Source organism: Hemibagrus wyckioides, linkage group LG07 (genome assembly GCF_019097595.1).
Source record: "Hemibagrus wyckioides isolate EC202008001 linkage group LG07, SWU_Hwy_1.0, whole genome shotgun sequence".
In the NCBI taxonomy this organism is placed as follows: Eukaryota; Metazoa; Chordata; class Actinopteri; order Siluriformes; family Bagridae; genus Hemibagrus; species Hemibagrus wyckioides.
Genome location: NC_080716.1, coordinates 6,031,650 through 6,050,035, shown reverse-complemented (window position 1 = coordinate 6,050,035; position 18,386 = coordinate 6,031,650). Strand labels below are relative to the sequence as shown.

At 36.5% G+C, this 18,386-nt stretch overlaps 1 gene segment (V, D, J or C); it reads right to left on the bottom strand.

The window, feature by feature from the left end:
• Positions 1-15,814: 15,814 nt before the first annotated feature.
• On the bottom strand, positions 15,815-16,293 carry LOC131355652 (T cell receptor alpha variable 36/delta variable 7-like; the record flags this gene model as incomplete). The annotated part of the segment is given in 2 exon segments: positions 15,815-16,113; positions 16,254-16,293. Coding segments are annotated over 2 exon segments (339 nt in total), but the record flags the coding sequence as incomplete, so codon positions are not given.
• Positions 16,294-18,386: the final 2,093 nt, after the last annotated feature.

The window sequence follows — 18,386 nt, the reverse complement described above, 5'->3', positions numbered from 1 at the left end:
GCAGTGTTATTGCAGAGTTAGTGGAGTGTTGATTCAGGGTTATTGCAGTATTAGTGCAGTGTTGGTGCAGCATTGATGAAGTGTTTGTTGCCATGTAAGTTCAGTGTTGGTACAGTGTTAATGAATTTGATACAGTGTTCTGCAGTGTTAGAGCAGTGTTGGCGCAGTGTCAATACAATGTTGATGACAAAATGTTCTGCAGTGTTGATGCAATGTTGGTGAAGTACTGATGCAGTGTTGGTGCAGTATTGATGCAGTGTTGGTGCAGTTTTAGTGCTGTGTCAGTACAGCGTTATTGCATTGTTAATGACATTGATACAGTGTTCTGCAGTATAAATGCAGAACTGATGCTGTGTAAGTGCAGTGTTGATATAGTGTTCATGGCATTGATACAGTGTTCTGCAGTGTTAATGACATTCATATAGTGTTAATGCAGTGTTGATGCAGTGTTTTAAAGCAGTGTAGTGTTAAAGTGTCTTGTTACTGTAGTGTAAATGCAGTGTAAGTGTAGGTTTGCTATGTACAGTAAGTGCCGTGTAAGTTCCGTGTTGGTGCAGTGTTATGTGAGGAACCTGTTCGGAGAACATAGTAGACTATAATTGATTTATGAAAACATATTAGCTAAAATCACAAACTGGCATTATTTAGATATTACTTAGAACTTGCAAGTTATACATTAATAAGATGTAACATTAGATGATTAAATGTTTAGTTAGTACCAATAAATATCAAAGAAATTGAAGTGACATTTTCACAGAAAAAAAGTGCATGTCTTTATGTCATGCATTTCCAATATGTACATGTATAATTAACATTTAAACTAAAAACTGAATGAATGAAAATTTATCAGAAGAGGAAATGTCAAGAAATTTCATTCAAAACACACAGCAACAAAACCTGACCCATTTCTGATCCCTCTTTTTTTTTTTGTTCTTTTTATTTCTTTCAGCTGTATGTTACCACAGTTTTTTATTCATGTCTGTGGTTAACTGATAAAAAGTTGATGTGGTTTTTAGAAACCTCTTGCATGTGTATAGCCATTCTGAAGTTTTTGTACAGCCTTTCGCTGACTCTGTATCACTGTGCTACTACTCTAAGAGCACAATGATAGAGTGCAGAATCTGAGAGCTTTAGACCTCTGATAGTAAGTTCAGTAGAGTCTCTGCTTGTTTTTGATTCTAATCGATGATCATCAGGAGTGCTCTTCTTACTAGACTCTGACCTTGCGCCTTTATACAGTAAAAACTGTGGTGCGCTGTTAGGATATTGTTTGTACCAGTAAAGCCAAATGTAATTGTTGCCTGTCTCATATGAACATTTTAGAGTAACAGTGTCATTTTCTTTCCTGGTAATGCTGGCAGCTTCATCTGGTGGTCCAATTTTATCCGCAAAACTGCCTGTTGTAAGAAAGAAAATGTAATAAATGTAAGAATTTAAAAGATTATTAGATTGATACTTAAACACTTTGAAATCAGTTAATACAATGAATTAGCTGATGAAAATTACCTGTAACTAGAGTGAGAATCAGTGGTATGTATCTCACTATGTACAGTAAGTTGTATAGTTGATCCATTTCTGAACACAGCTCAGTGAGGATTCTGTATAATAGTGCTGTATGTGCTGAACTTTACACGTCTCTAGAAGGCCACACCCAGGAAGTGCTGCTGTAGTAGCATTATTATACATAAGTTTATCACACAAATTTTGCACACCAGGCATAACCAAAAGGAAAGGGTAGTTAGGAAGAATCCACCTACAGTAGAACTTGGTTCTGTATTTTATTAGGTCATTCAGTAACTTGTAGGAGGTGTGATCCAGATGAAACGACACTGCCTTTATCGAAACACTGAGATACCTTACTGGTGTCCTCTGCTGGATGTGTATTATCTATTGTGAACATTTACAGTTACCACTAGTATCAGTGAAATTTCAAACAAAAGTATACACACTAATGTTCCTAGGCACGTAATGGATGTTTTAAGATCTCTGCCAACCTGGTCGCCATTAAGAGGACTAAGTGACGTGCTGGTAACCTCTCCTTAGTCCTCCAATGGTCCCTCTACATGGTGCAAAGTCACATGGAACAGAAGATGAGGAGTGCTTTATTTTGAAGAAGGGGACATTGGTTACATTTTTCCTTTATATGTAAAAAATGTGTTATGTATGTTATAACTCTTGCAATTTACATGATCACTGTTAGCCGACATGCAACAGAATGTATTACTCGATCACACTACTGAATTATTTTGTCTTACCTGCTGATTATCCATTTTATATCTTATCAGTGATTCAATTTTGTTTCATCATGATCAGTATAAGAAGCATGTTATGTTAGAGAGTAGGATTTGTGTACTTAAGGTTTGAATAGTAATTTTTAGTGATCAAGTCATATTTACTTAAACATTAATCATTTAATAAACATAGTAGGCTGAGTTTGTTATGAGCAATTATTACACATTGACTTTCAAACTCTCTGCAGGCAGACACAATTGGCATGGTAATTACAGGGTGTTCAAGTTTAAATTATACCAATAACCCCACCATTGTTCCATGAAGGACCAGAACTTCCACATTTATGCCACGCCAGACAGAATGAAGGGTGTTGGCCTGTAAGCTGAATGAAAAATATTCAGCCGGTGACCAGAGAAAAAGGCCGGGTAGTCAATGACGGGTAAGATCTCATGGGGTGAGACAACCCAAGCCAGGCGTCGTTCTGCTGGTCACCGTACAAAAAACGAAGAAAACCAACATGTGAGGCACCATCAAAGAATGGTAAATGGAGCAGGGGGTTCAGGTAAGTATAAATTCACACAAATTTGAGATTGGCTTAGTAAAGCCCGACATTGTGAGTGAAGAAAAACAAAACAAGTATTGGTTGAGAAAAATTAAATGCATGGTTGCCTGCACAGGGTTTGGAACAAAAACACATCATATTATACTATACTCACAGGTACACTTACTTGCATTTATTCAACATATTTACTTGCATTTATTCAATTTATTTACTCGCATTTACTCACCACATTATATCACCACACCCATATTTACTTAAGGTATAGTTACTCACATAGTTGTATTGATAGTTTACATAAGACAAAATGTGTACTTTCAGGGTCTGGACAAGTAGAAATGTGCTGTGACTTATGAGTCACAAAAGGGGGGAATGTGGGAGTAATTTTTGAATGGTTTAGAGTGTTTAAAGTGTTTGTGAATGTTTTAGAGAGTTTAGAGTGTATTTGAATGCATTCTTGTTTGTGTCTGTATAAAATAATCAGAGGACAGCATGGTTGGGTTGTCAGGCACCACCTTAATTTATTGGTTACCTCTATTTACAGTTTTAACAATGAAGGGTTTAACACTACGAGGTTTGGGTGCGAGATTGTCTACTGCCTGTATAGAATCAGTAGCAGTAGGAGTAATGTCCGTCTGGCAGACTTTGTTGACAGTAGATGAGACTTGGACGGCGTTTCAATCGTGGTATGGCTGGGGTTGGAGCTGTGACCAAGGTCCTGAGCAGAAGCGCAGTGCGTCGTAGGAAGTCAAGGGTAGCAGAAGATAGAGCTAGGAATAATTAGAAGGAAACTGCCTTTTTTTTTAGTTAGAGCCTTGCTTGACTGAGCTGTCGGGTCAATGTGGAGCTGGAGACAGATAATAGCAAAGTATTAATTGAGTAGTATTAAATAGAGCGTTATAGTTTCAGATAAAAATAATTTCCACAGAGGGTTGCATCAAGAAGGTCATCCACTGTAAAACCTGGATCAAATCAAAATATGCAGATCAATGATCCACTGTGGCAAACCCTAATAGGATCAGCCAAAAGAAGTAAAACAGTAGTATATTTGCTATAGTAGTATATAGACAGTAGTATAGAGCAGAGTCTGATACAGCAGCAGAGATGATGATCAGATCCACTTGTTGCATGTTTTTATCAACATCAGCATTTAGACGTGGTTGGATTGGGTCACTTTTATAACCACTTGTATCAGTATAAAGAAGGAACTCAGGGTTAGATGTTGGATATTGTCTGTACCAGTACAGTGTTACTGAAACTCTGCTGAATTTGTATTTGCAGGACAGAGTAACATCATCACCTTCATGTACAACATTGTGAGTGAAAAGTGGCTCTACTGAATCTGCCATGGAGTCACCTGTCATAGAGAAAACATAATGTCAGTAACCCATGTGTGGATCAAGCCAGTGTTACATAAGTCTCACATTCTGCTTTTTTTCATCACCACACAGACTATTTAACCATTAATTAAACTTTTAATATTTATGCAGTAAACAAGGCAATTTACTCACCTAGTGAAAGCCACAGACACATAAAAATAACAGTAAACATGATGAATGGTTTTAGCTGAATGTAAATATTCTGAGGTCTTTATGTACTCTGATATGTCAACATCATAAATGTTTATGAAGCTCCACCCCACAGCATCACATGACAGTGTCACCAATGTTACTGACAGATTGTTGATTCATACTGAATATTTCCACATTGTATTCAAATTCAAGCAGGGCATTTATTTGATTAATGTCACAAAAGGCAGATGCAACTGCATACAATTTATTTCTATTTACAAAGACTACCAGAAAAGGCTATGGTTGAAGCTGTGCTACACACAACAACTACAACAAGAAGTCGTTTTTTTTCATTCACAAAGCATAACAACAAATGGCAGTTTCCAGAACATTACATAACATTACTTTCCTGAACTCCTGAATTTGTAAAGCTTCAGCTACTTAACTTGAGCTTGATTCACCTTCACCTTCTAATTTTCCTCACAGTCAGGCATTTCAGAAGTGAACATGTAAATAGCTCCATCTTGTGAGAAAAGCATGGCTCTGCTCCAGTCATGTGTAGTGCTTTTTGTACAGTGTGTTTGGGCAGCAACAGTAAAGAAAAGCAAGAAGAGGAGTAACATTGTTATCCTGAGTGTTTAGTTCAGGTCTCTAGCTTTAGAAATAATTGACAGTGTTGTGTATTTGAAATGTGTCTCTGATGTCTAGGAGAACTACTACTATAATTGGGATTACATTTTTTTCTTTTCATTTTATTTCTTTTGTCTGCAGTATAACATATAACAGTATTTAATATTTAAACATTTATAACAGTATTTAGTATTTAGTATTTAAAATGCACTATTCTAAAAAGACCATTAATTCACGTTTTATTGAATCTTTTCTTGTGATAATACATTCATTGACTTTTAATCATTAATTATTTCTATAATTATCACACACTGCAAATTATACACAAGCCCGCATCTACATTATAAACAATATATGCATGAAGAAAGGAAGGGAAGAATGAGAGTAAACTGGTTACAATGATTCATCAGGACAACTGGACAAAAAAGGTCAATTATATTTTAATTCTGTATCATATGCACCAGTAACAACTGACACTAAATGGTCTGTTAGCATTAGACAAAATACACTTGAAAATCTACACATTTTCTGCAGTGTTTAGTTGTGTATTCATTGTGTGCATTTTGTACCTCATTTTCTTTTCAGTTGCATATGTTACCACAATTGTCTGTCTATATGTGGCCCTGCGATGGACTGGCGACCTGTACAGGGTGTACCCCTGCCTTTCGCCCTATGTGCGCTGAGATAGGCTTCAGCAGACCCCTGTGACCCTAATTAGGAATAAAGCGGGTATAGACGATGGATGGATGGATGGATGGATGTTACCACAACTGTTTTTTGTCTGTTGTTAGCTGATAAGTTGGGAAAGGGAAAAGGAGAGTAAAGCTCAGTGTAATTGCTGCCTGACTCATATTTCAGAATGAGTGTCTGTTTCTTTCCTAACAATGTGGACATCTTCATTGGTCAGCCCAATTTAATCTGCAAAACTGCCTGCTATAAAGAAGAATATAAATAAGGTAAATAAATCTGTCAAGTATTTATGTTCACTCTTTGGACTCTCTGGTAATATTTGTGTCTAATACCCATATGGTGACATTGGTTTCTTTCCATTGTGTTGTGATCCTGTACAGAAGTCTGTTGTTGAGTGAAATCCTTTGGCAGTGGTGGTTCAAGTGGTTAATGGTTGCTGGTTTATTGAATGACAGAATGGGGTTCAAGCCACATGGTCGGTCCCTGAGCAGGGCTCTTAAACATAATATATATTCTCCCATTGAAAAAATATTTAATAATTCATCAACTTTCTATAGTCAGATGTAAGGGTCAGGACATAAAAAGTATTTCTGATGCGGAATTTCAATATAAAACAATGACTCAAACATGTACACCTAAACAGAAAGAAGCTAATTTATTTGAATATCCCGCCCAACAACCATTATGCATGCAAATATATTCAGGTCACATGACCATAAAAGCATGTGTCCAAACATGACGGATATTTCCCAAGAAAGCACAAACACGGTGAGTAAAAGTTTAATACTCAGATAGTTGAAAACATTAAAATCAATAATCAAACAAAGCTAGTGGCTTGATGCACAAACTTTATTATTTTAAACTGTATTTATTCAAGGTCATAAGCAATATACACCAGAGTGTGCATTGAATAGCAGTTACTCTGATTTGTAACAAATTAGCCTGCTTTCAGCTTACAGAAAATAAAAATATTATGCAGTGTCATGTGAGTCTAAGTGTGAGCAGAAACAAAATAGCTTGAAGAAAACTGTCAAGTAACAAAGATGCCAAATTTTCATCCAATTTCGACTGCAGTTTGGGGCAGTGGTGGCTTGAGTGTTTAAGGCTCTGGGGCATTGACCGGAAGATCAGGGGTTTAAGCCCTAGCACTGCCAAGTTGCCACTGTTGAGTAAGGGGTGCTGTATCATGGCTGACCTTGCGCTCTGACCCCAACTTCCAAGGATGGGATATGCGAAGAAAGAATTTCACTGTGCTGTAATGTACACTATATTGCCAAAAGTATTCGCTCACCCATCCAAATAATCAGAATCAGGTGTTCCAATCACTTCCATGGCCACAGGTGTATAAAATCAAGCACCTAGGCATGCAGACTGTTTTTACAAACATTTGTGAAAGAATGGGTCGCTCTCAGGAGCTCAGTGAATTCCAGCGTGGAACTGTGATAGGATGCCACCTGTGCAACAAATCCAGTCGTGAAATTTCCTCGCTCCTAAATATTCCACAGTCAACTGTCAGCTGTATTATAAGAACGTGGAAGTGTTTGGGAACGACAGCAACTCAGCCACGAAGTGGTAGGCCACGTAAACTGACGGAGTGGGGTCAGCGGATGCTGAGGCGCATAGTGCGAAGAGGTCGCCAACTTTCTGCAGAGTCAATCACTACAGACCTCCAAACTTCATGTGGCCTTCAGATTAGCTCAAGAACAGTGCGCAGAGAGCTTCATGGAATGGGTTTCCATGGCCGAACAGCTGCATCCAAGCCATATATCACCAAGTGCAATGCAAAGCGTCGGATGCAGTGGTGTAAAGCACGCCGCCACTGGACTCTAGAGCAGTGGAGACGCGTTCTCTGGAGTGACGAATCGCGCTTCTCCATCTGGCAATCTGATGGACGAGTCTGGGTTTGGCAGTTGCCAGGAGAACGGTACTTGTCTGACTGCATTGTGCCAAGTGTAAAGTTTGGTGGAGGGGGGATTATGGTGTGGGGTTGTTTTTCAGGAGCTGGGCTTGGCCCCTTAGTTCCAGTGAAAGGAACTCTGAATGCTTCAGCATACCAAGACATTTTGGACAATTCCATGCTCCCAACTTTGTGGGAACAGTTTGGAGCTGGCCCCTTCCTCTTCCAACATGACTGTGCACCAGTGCACAAAGCAAGGTCCATAATGACATGGATGACAGAGTCTGGTGTGGAGGAACTTGACTGGCCTGCACAGAATCCTGACCTCAACCCGATAGAACACCTTTGGGATGAATTAGAGTGGAGACTGAGAGCCAGGCCTTCTCGTCCAACATCAGTGTGTGACCTCACAAATGCGCTTCTGGAAGAATGGTCAAAAATTCCCATAAACACACTCCTAAACCTTGTGGACAGCCTTCCCAGAAGAGTTGAAGCTGTTATAGCTGCAAAGGGTGGACCGACGTCATATTGAACCCTATGGATTAGGAATGGGATGTCACTTAATTTCATATGCGAGTCAAGGCAGGTGAGCGAATACTTTTGGCAATATAGTGTATATGTGACAAAAAAGGCTATTTCTATTTCTTTTCTAAAAGTTTGCATTTCAATACCTTCCACCTTGTCATTTCTGTACCTATGTGTATTCTACGTTGGTTGTAGTAGGTTTGATAAGCTGAATTTTCACTGAATCTGTTACTTTTTTTACGTTTCAACTTAGTATAAGAATCCATCATTGTTGTGATATGCTAATTAGGACATGTGGAAGTTTCACATGACTCATTAGTATACGAAAAAACTTGGATGGGTTTTTTAAAAAAAATATTGTACAAAAACAGTTTGGGGGATTTGAAGTTATTGATGTTGTTATGCTTTTTTCTGCTATTTTGAGAACTTATTACCATTCAAAACTTTTAAGAGATAATTCTGTCTTTACTCCACACTTTCACCAGAGTCTTTGCTTGCACTCCATTAAATGACAAGAGCATACCTAATAATCTGTGTTCTCTGTGATTGTAACAGTGTTCAGTGTTGAACTGAATGGATGCACAAGAGCACAAAACAAATGATGCACTCAGGGCTGGCCCAAGCCTTCAGGGGGCCCTAAGCCGAATTTTATTTTGGGGGCCCCTCTGTGCCACCAATATGACTAATTGTTGTCAATCCTTGATTATTCTATCACTATAAATCTAACACACCCATGATTAGTTTTATTTGTTGTAACTGTGTTGCTTACATCTTACCAAATGTTTTACCCTTCTACGAATTTTACTTGTCTTGCAGTACTTAGTGGCATACTTAATGTGGTGTTTTGAAAAATAGCTAAATAAACCAGCAGACAATGCATTTACTTCAAACAAGTTAACCCACTTTAACTATTTTGGTTAGAAAAATTAGCATGTTGTGCAAAATGTGCAATGCAATCAATTACAAATAAAATAACTTAAGAATGCAATATCTTTTTATATATATAAAACATAAATCTAAATGGACAAAATGGACAATATCAAATTAAATAACATAAAATGAACAGATCAGATGGACCTGTAACAAGATGGTTCAAGAATAAACTAAAAAGCTTCTCCACAGGTCAGTTTGTCTTGAAGAAGCTTACACTGGCCCCTTCGTGTCTGTGCATCAAGCTGGCTGAAGCCGAGGAGCATTCCAAAGTTGTCTTTAACTCCCCTCAGAGACTGAAAGAGGTCCTCCAAAGACTGGATGCAACAGTCTACCACAACATTACAAAATTATACCTCCAGTCTTTTCATTGCATCACTCTGTGGCTCATCAGCTGCCTCATAGGCAAAGTGCCTTTTTGTGGAACATTACCTCTTTTCCTTCAGCATTGCCTCAGTGTTCATTTGTTCACAAATCTCTTTTGCTGAGACCTGCACATCCATAAAACCAGTTGTCCTGTAATTGTCTAAATTTTCTTTATTTTTCATATTTTTTTTATTTTTCAAAGACAAATCAAGCTGCATGTTTGATTGAAGGTGCTTGCTTGTGGTGTTAATTCTGGAGAGAATGTCATACCAGATGACACAGCAAATCTAAAATCTAAATGAGCCATATTCTTCAGCAAGACAGTGGGACTCACTGTGGAGTCTTTAGTCTGTAACTCTAACAAAGCTACTCTCACCCTGCCTGCTTGGTAGCGTAAAGGTTCAATACTGTTCACCTGGCTCTCCCATTGTGTTTCACTCCAAGACTTGAGTGTGATATCTACATACTTCTGCAAGATGGCCCATCTTTGAGGACACCCTGAAAAGAGTTTGTGGCAAGTGGCATCCTTGGACGCTTTAGCAGCATATGAAACCCTTCATGTTTGCACCATTGTCATAAGATTGTCCCCTACAGTCCTGGAAAGGGATGTTCAATTCTTCAAGCCTTTTAAGAATTAGTGTGGACAAGCCTAAGCCTGTAGATTCAGGAGCTATGAGAAATCCCAAGAAGTGTTCCTTTATCTCTGTTACAGTGCACAAAACAACAGACATCTGTTCTTGGGGACTAACATCTTGGGTGCAATTCAATATTATGGAATAATATTTTGAATCTTAGATTTCTGCCACCATTTTGTCCAGTATTTTGTCACTGACACAGCACATATTTTGGATAGTTTTCCCCAAGTATGTGATATGCTGTGCTCCACTGTCAATTCATCTCATGTGATCTCTCAAAATAGGATCAAATTTAACAATCAGTTCCTCTTCTTTCAGAAAGTTCCCATTGTTTTCCTGATGTAATGTATCAACAGATCCCCTGAGTGCCAGATTTCTTTCTGCCAAAGACTGAATAAAACTGATTAAGTGTGTGAGAACATCTCTCCAACGATTCTTTTCTGCCTCCAGCAGGGCCATTTCAGCCTCATCAATAGTTTTCCCCTTTGAAAGATGGAGTGCAAAATCCTTCCATTTCACCATGTTGTTGCAGTGATCAAGGCTATTTTCATGCTGTTTCAGTAGTGCACCTATATTGACCCAATCCTGTTGTCCCTCTGTTGCCAGTTTTGTGGACTTCTTGGAGAACAATTTGCAGCAGAAGCAGTAGACTGCATCATTTTTTTTTTAATTTTTTGAGGTTTTTTAGGGAATGTGAAGTTTTTCTTTATAGGCAGTGGCCCTCTGCTTACCATATCAGTCCTTTCTGAGTCAGACAGGATAGATGACCACTCAGCTGGGTCAACTGGAGGAGCTGCCATGGTGTAGGCTGGAAGTTGCTAAGGAAGTAGATGTGACATTGATCCCAATGACAAGAGAACTAGAATGACAGGATATTCTACAGTAAACAGCAAACACAATGGCTGCTATAAAAAATATAATATAAAATAAAGTTAGCCATGTTAGATGGCTAACTTTTTGCTAGTCATACTAGAAGATGATGTAATTGTCTGTCAAACAGAAGAGTCATGATTTATCCATATAAACATATTAATCTGGGATTGTTGAAAACACCTGGTATCTCATCACCTGGTATCATATCTCATGTTGGTGGTTGGTTAGTTGCTCCAAAATATTTCGACAGTGCTCCGAGAGAAGTTTCCTAAGAGTATAGTTGATGGAACAGAATATTATTTTAACATTAAAATAAGCTATTTTAACAACAACAAACAGAAGTTATTTTAACAAACTATATAACAAAGCAGCAAGCCATCTGTATACCTAAAACAACAACTCTTGATCTATAACTAACTAATTGAGGCATAATGATACTGGAATATAATAGCAAAAACTTCAAAGGCAGGCTAATATAAGTAATGTTAAACTGTTATCAGTACCAAATTTATGAAAAAGAAGCTTATTTTTATTACAAAAATAAATATCCAGGAAAGTTACTTTTACACAGAAGGCAAAAACTTCAATCTAAAAGCAGCTAAGTTGTATCATAATATATTAAGATGTCAAGGCTATTTGCGGATGCTTAATCAAGCATTAACTTTCTTGCTATGTTAATTAACTAGCCAGCTAACATTAGCTTGCAATATAGCATAGTTTAGTTTATATTAATTTTCTCAACTTACCTTTATCTTGCTGTTTTTTCTCTACTTCTGTTTTCTTCTGTTTTCTGCTCCCAAGAGATGTGTCCTTTTTTGTGACAAAGTGAAAAGTTTTCTCCAGTGCCGCTGCTTTACCTCACTCAGTCACACTCTGGCTGTGCCTGCATCCTGAAGCCCGTTAACATAATATATCATTGTTTAATTATTATTATTATTATTATTATTATTATTATTATTATTATTATTATTATTATTGTTATTTAATATTTTGTATAATAACCATTGTCCATTGACATAACATATATATATATATATATATATATATATAAATGTCATTTCATGTACTCTTAGTGGCCCCCTGGATGCACTTATAAATAAGGCAGTTCTAGTCACGTGTAAAAATACCAAGCATTGTCTGTAGTGTATATGTCTGTCTGTCTTTATCTGTAGAGATAATGCTACGTGGAGAGCAGGTTTCCTGTATAATGCTTTAGCACAATCAAATTAAAGTACACACATAAAATGAAGCAACAAAACTTTAAATCACACAAATTGCAGTGTTAAATTTCACAGATATACTCCATCACAGCAGAAGCGACAAAGCATGTGAGGTCTAATTCTTATGTCCTGTGAAGCCTAAAACTCATTCCTTAGTTCTGTAGATTAAATCATTACCTCATTGCTGGTCTGAGTGAATGGTCTTAGCTGCTATATATAGTTCAAGGTGATAAATGTGGAGCCATGCCTTGTGTTTAGTGCACTAGTTTAATTACAAATTGCCCCTAGGAGGGCAAAAGGAGTGACACCAGCAAAAAGGAGTGACACCAGCAGAACTGTCTTGAGTCTAACAAAACAGTGTCAAGGTTTTTGTACAGTGAGGCTGGATTTACTATCACTGTGGGCCTCAGAGCACAGTAGTGTAATGTTAAATTGTACTAAAAGCTATATTCTAACTGCATAAATTGATACATCATTAATGTGAAAATATATATATAATATTAGCAATATAAAAATGTAAATTTTGCGATTGCATAAGTATTTACACTACTGCTGTGAAAGATACTAATTAGCACATTTTGACAGTAGCTGGGTTTATTGCTATATTTTGTCCCCTCGTGAAATAACAGCGAATTGTACTGTCTTCAAATATTTTGATTCAGTTATTTCCACAAACATTGAGTGTGTACATGTGCTGTTACTGGGCTCCAGCTCAGTAGTTTTAGGTTAACTCACTTAGTGAAAGCCACAGACACATGAATATCAGTGAACATGATGAATGGTCTTAACTGAATGAAAATATTGTTTTTATATACATTAACATCATAAAGGTTCATGAAGCTCCACCCCACAGCATCACATGACAGTGTCACTGGTGTTACTGACAGACTGTTGATTCTTAGTGAAACATTGAGCATCAAATGTCATGCACTCAAAGTGTAACAGGAATAATAATGAAAAATGAATCGTAAAAATGTAATAAATATATAATGTTTTTTAAAGGTTATGTTGCTGTATTAGGGGCTTTGTCATCATCAGAAATCTCTGTCATAAAGTATAAGTCATGATAAATAATTTATTATACCAAATTTTTAGTACTAATAGCATAATTTTGTTGATTTATTTATTGACTTTATAATAACATTATTCTGCTTCCTAAACCTGAAAACCACAAATAAAATCTCATGATAGCTGATTGTCAATTAAACATGAAGCAAGTGTATATATATATATATATATATAATGTTTGAAATATTTCAAATGATCTCAACAGGTCCAGTGTGGCACTTTGCAGCTTCAAACAGCCAGAAAAAAATATGGAAATGCTGCTTGTGTGTTTAAGAAGACTATTCTGTAATAACAATAAAAAACGGTGTGTATTCGTGATAAAAATGACTTGTTTATTTATATAATAGATTATGAAGAAAATAAACAAATGAATAAAAATCAATGAAGACATTTTTTGGGATACAATGAGGTGTACCTTGTGGAGGTGTCCAATTAGATCATTTTGGTACTAGATTTGGGTCACAGGGTCACATGACCTAGAAGCTATTGAAGAAATAGTTTTTTTATTAAAAAATAAATTAATAATAGCAAATTAATTCACATGATACATAATTAATACTATCAATTAATTCAAATTTTATTTATAAATAAACAAATGCTGTTTGCAATGCCGCATGCCATATGTATATTTAAGAAGAAATTAGAATAACTCAGGAACGTAGTCAGTTAAGTAACAAGTACCACATTTCAGTCGTACAGATATTTGTCGACGGTCCCCAAAACTAGCGCTTCCGAATGTCTGTCTAATGTCCGAATATCAAACTAACTTCACTGCGGTTCTGATTAAGTCGTGTTCACGAGAAAACAACTTTTGTTATCTCGAGATCACGAGAAAATTAAGTCGAGATCACGAGAAAACAAAAGCAAAAAAAAATATCACATGGCCTCTCTGGGCTTCCGTATATATCTCAAATAATGCAAGTGAAAAGTATGACTTTTCCAAGCAAAGAAAACTCAAAAGGAGACAATATTATCATGTAGCCTTGTATAAACTCCAAATGTTATTAACCACTTATGAATGTTGCTTTGAAATACAGGACAATCTATTACTAAGGGCATAATAATTACTAATTTAAGAATTATATTAGAACTGATTATATCTCATTAATAAGTCCTAATGAATTGTTCTACTGTATTGTTACTTAATTAGTTACACTAACATGTACTTGCCTTGAAGTATTGCATTACTTCAATAATATTTTTTAATCAAACATTTTGTATTGTGACATTAAATTCTTCAGTAGATTTATAGTACCAGCAGTTTCCTTTTAATCCATTTCATTTTTGCTGTATCTGTACAATGGAACTATTGTCTGGAGTACTACATAACAGGTGTCATGATAAGGAGATAATCAGTGTTATTCATTTCACCTGTCATAATGTTATGGCTGATCAGTGTATATAGTTCAGTTTTATGTGGAGCAATGGCATGTTTAGTGCACTTCTAATTTAATTACAAATTGTCTCTAGCAGTGTTTGAATCTGTGATTTTTCTAAATCACCAGCAGAACTGCGTTGAGAATTAAAAAAAAATGTACCACAGATTTGTACAGTGCAGCTGGATTTCCTATTACTGTGGGCCTCAGAGCACAGTAGTATAGTGCCGAGTCTGATACAGCAGCAGAGGAGATGATCAGATCCACTTGTTTATCTTTAAGTGAAGCATTCATTCTTTGAGGTATGTTTGCACTTAGATCTTGATTTTAGTAAATATAAAGAAGGAACTCAGGTTTAGATTTTGGATATTGCCTGTACCAGTGCAGGTAGTTGTTTACTTTAACACTGTTTGTTTCATAGCTACAGGACAGAGTAACATTGTCACCTTCATCCACAGCATTATGAGTGAAACGTGGCTCTATTGAATCTGCCATGGAGTCACCTGTCATAGAGAAGAGATCATATTAATTTTAACCTTTTAAATAATCAACAGGAAATACTTCTCAGACCCGCACTCTGCATTTTCACACTGCATCACCACACAGACTAATATTTAATATAATATAGTTAATATTTCTGTAATAACAAAAAGTCAATGTTAACTCACCTAGTGAAATCCACAGATACATGAATATAACAGTGAACATGATGACTGGTCTTAGCTCAGTGAAAATAGTGGAGATCTTTCTGTAATCTAATATGTTAACACCATAAAGCTTCAAAATTGCTCCACCCCACAGCATCACATGACAGTGTCACCAATGTTGTTGTCAGATTGTTGATTCTTACTGAAACATCCTGGATTTACATTCAGCCTCATATTTTAGTTCTCTGTAATTTAAGTTGGTAAAGCTTTTTTTTTTCCAAAATAAATTTTTGTAAGTTTTTGAAAAATGTGTCATGTATTACTGTAAAATATTTACTATAATAATGCATTTAAAAAACAAACAACATTCAATTTAAGCAATTATTTAATGTACATTTGATTATTTAATACAAATGGAACTGCAGAAAGACTATCTATAGTGGAGAAATGTACAGTTATATCCTGTTCATGAATTTATTCTGCTGTGTGAGTTTTATTTCACTTGAAATTTGTGAGAGTCAAAAACAGTCAAAAAAAGAGTTCCTGATTTGATGGAATGTAAATTAGAGTTTAAGCAGTTAATCTACCTTCAGTATAACAAAACTGTGCCAGTGTTTTTGTACAGTGCAGCTGGATTTCCTGTCACTGTGGGCTGCAGAGCACAGTAGTATAGAGCAGAGTCTGATACAGCAGCAGAGGACATGATCAGATCCACTTGTTTAGTTTTATCATCAACTTCAGCAGACAGACGTGGTGGCATAGGGTCAGTTTTAAATCCACTTAGAGTGATGAAAAAAAGGAACTCAGGTGTAGATTTTGGATGTTGTTTGTACCATTGTAGGTTATTTACTGAACCACTGAAGTCTTTGTAGCTGCAGGACAGAGTAACATCATCACCTTCATCTGCAACTTCATGAGTGGAAAGTGGCTTTATTAAATCTGCCATGGAGTCACCTGTCATAGAGAAGAGAACAAAATGTTTTTATTTTTGAGGTACATAGCTCAGACTCATTTTCTAATTATTCTTAACAACACACAGGCTAATTAATCATTAATTTACCACTTCCTTTCTGAAAAGGTCAAAGTTAACTTACCTAATGAAAGCCACAGACACATGAATATAACAGTGATCATGATGAATGGTGTTAGAAAAATTACAATATTCTTTCCGTACTATATTCTGTATTATATTAACATTTCAGAGGTTCATGAAGCTCCACCCCTCAGCATCATATGACAGTGTCATCAGTTTTGGTATCAGAATCTGACAGATTCTTGACTTACTGCATCCTGACATTACATTCAGTCTCACATGTGGAAGACATTTATTTATTCATCTAATAATTAGCATTTTAAATATTATACCAGATGTCTCAAACTCCTTTTTGGATCAATCAATGAATAAATCAATTCATTTGTTTGTTTATTTCTATGACAAATAACACAACACTTAAATGTGTTCATTTATTGCCTATTATCTGAAAGCTTTATCTTCAATGTAAAAATTAATTCAATGGGTAAAAAATAAAAATCCACATTATAGGTACAAAATCTACAATGTTCAATTTCTTGGACTTTTCCTGAAAGTCATGGTTACAGAGTGACAGCAGCACATGTTTATTAGTGGCTGGGTTTATTGTTTTATTCTGCCCCCTTGTGGAACAACAGAAACTAGCACTGTTTTCTGAATATCTTTATTCAATTACATTTAATAGATGATTTTAATGTAGAACAAAGTTAATTTCTAAATTTATTCAGTAGGACAGATTAGCCAGGATACCACTGGACACAGTAAATGGATGAAATTTATTTATACTATCTATTTAATTCTATCTATTTAAAATCAACTTAAATTACTTTATAAAAACCTTGTAAAAGTATGCATGCAGTTCTTTTTGTTATTGATGTAGACATCAAGAAATTACATTCAATTATTTTTACAGTTGAGATCATAAAGCACTAAAGTCCCCTAATGTGTTGTCTTTTGTTGTGTATTAACATGGAACACAGGAGCCTGTGTTAGCTATACACTGATTTTTTTTTAATTTTTTTTTCTCATTTCATTTTGTGTACTATAACATGTCTGGATTCATTATTTGTTGTCTGCATCTACATCTGGAACATTCCATTAAATCCAAACTGGTTTCTAAAGTAAGCAATCATAATGCTTAAAACTAATCCATGTGACATAGTCATGTTGTTTGTATATGTTTTTCAGATTCCATCAAACTAAAATAGACCAAACAAATAAAATGTAGCATTAATGTTCTAACTGTAATGGTACAAGAATGTCCAGAACAGAGTGCTTACTGGGTTTCTGATCCACAGTGTCCACTGGGTCCATGTAATAATAACCAGCCACACAACAAACTAGTTGTATGAGGAGTTTTTACTTGTAGTAAGTGTGGATAAACAAAAAGGGTCAAAACCAGCAAACAACACACTCTAGAAACCAAAACCAAATCGCAAAACCGAAACTCAAAGTCGAAGGGGAAACTAGCAAGGATCATACATCTAGACAATATTATGGAAACGCTCGGTATGCACTCAGAGAGAACGATACTTTGCAGGGAACAAAGGGCTGTAAGCTGTTTAAATAAGCCGGCACCGGAAATCAGTTCATGATGTCAAAACTCGGGTGATGGTTCCCTCTGGCGTTCTGGATCTGCAAGTATCATTACAGAACCCCCCCTCTAGGAACACCTCCAGGTGTTCGACGACGCGGGCGCCCCCTCGGGCGAGGAGCGAGTCGATTGGGGAATGGGGAAGCTTCGATGAAATTCTTCTACAAGCAAGGGGTCAAGGACATCCTGAGCATTCACCCAACAGCTTTCCTCTGGACCATAATCGTCCCAATCCACCAAATACTGGAGACGATTACCCCGGCGGCGGGAGTTGAGGATGGAGCGTACCTGATAAGCGAGGGAGCCATCTATATCTAGCGGAGGAGGTGGTTCATTGACAGTGAGACTGGTGGTAGGCGGTTCAATTTAATTCAATCAATTTTATTTGTATAGCACTTTTAACAAAGAACATTGTCTCAAAGCAGCTTTACACGAGAAACAACATAAAAAACAACAAACATATAAACAGACAAACAGACAAACAGTCCTAGATGTTATCCCAAGTGAGCAAGCTTGAGGTGACAGAGGCAACTGTGGCAAGGAAAAACTCCCTTAGATGGTATGAGGAAGAAACCTTGAGAGGAACCAGACTCAAAAGGGAAC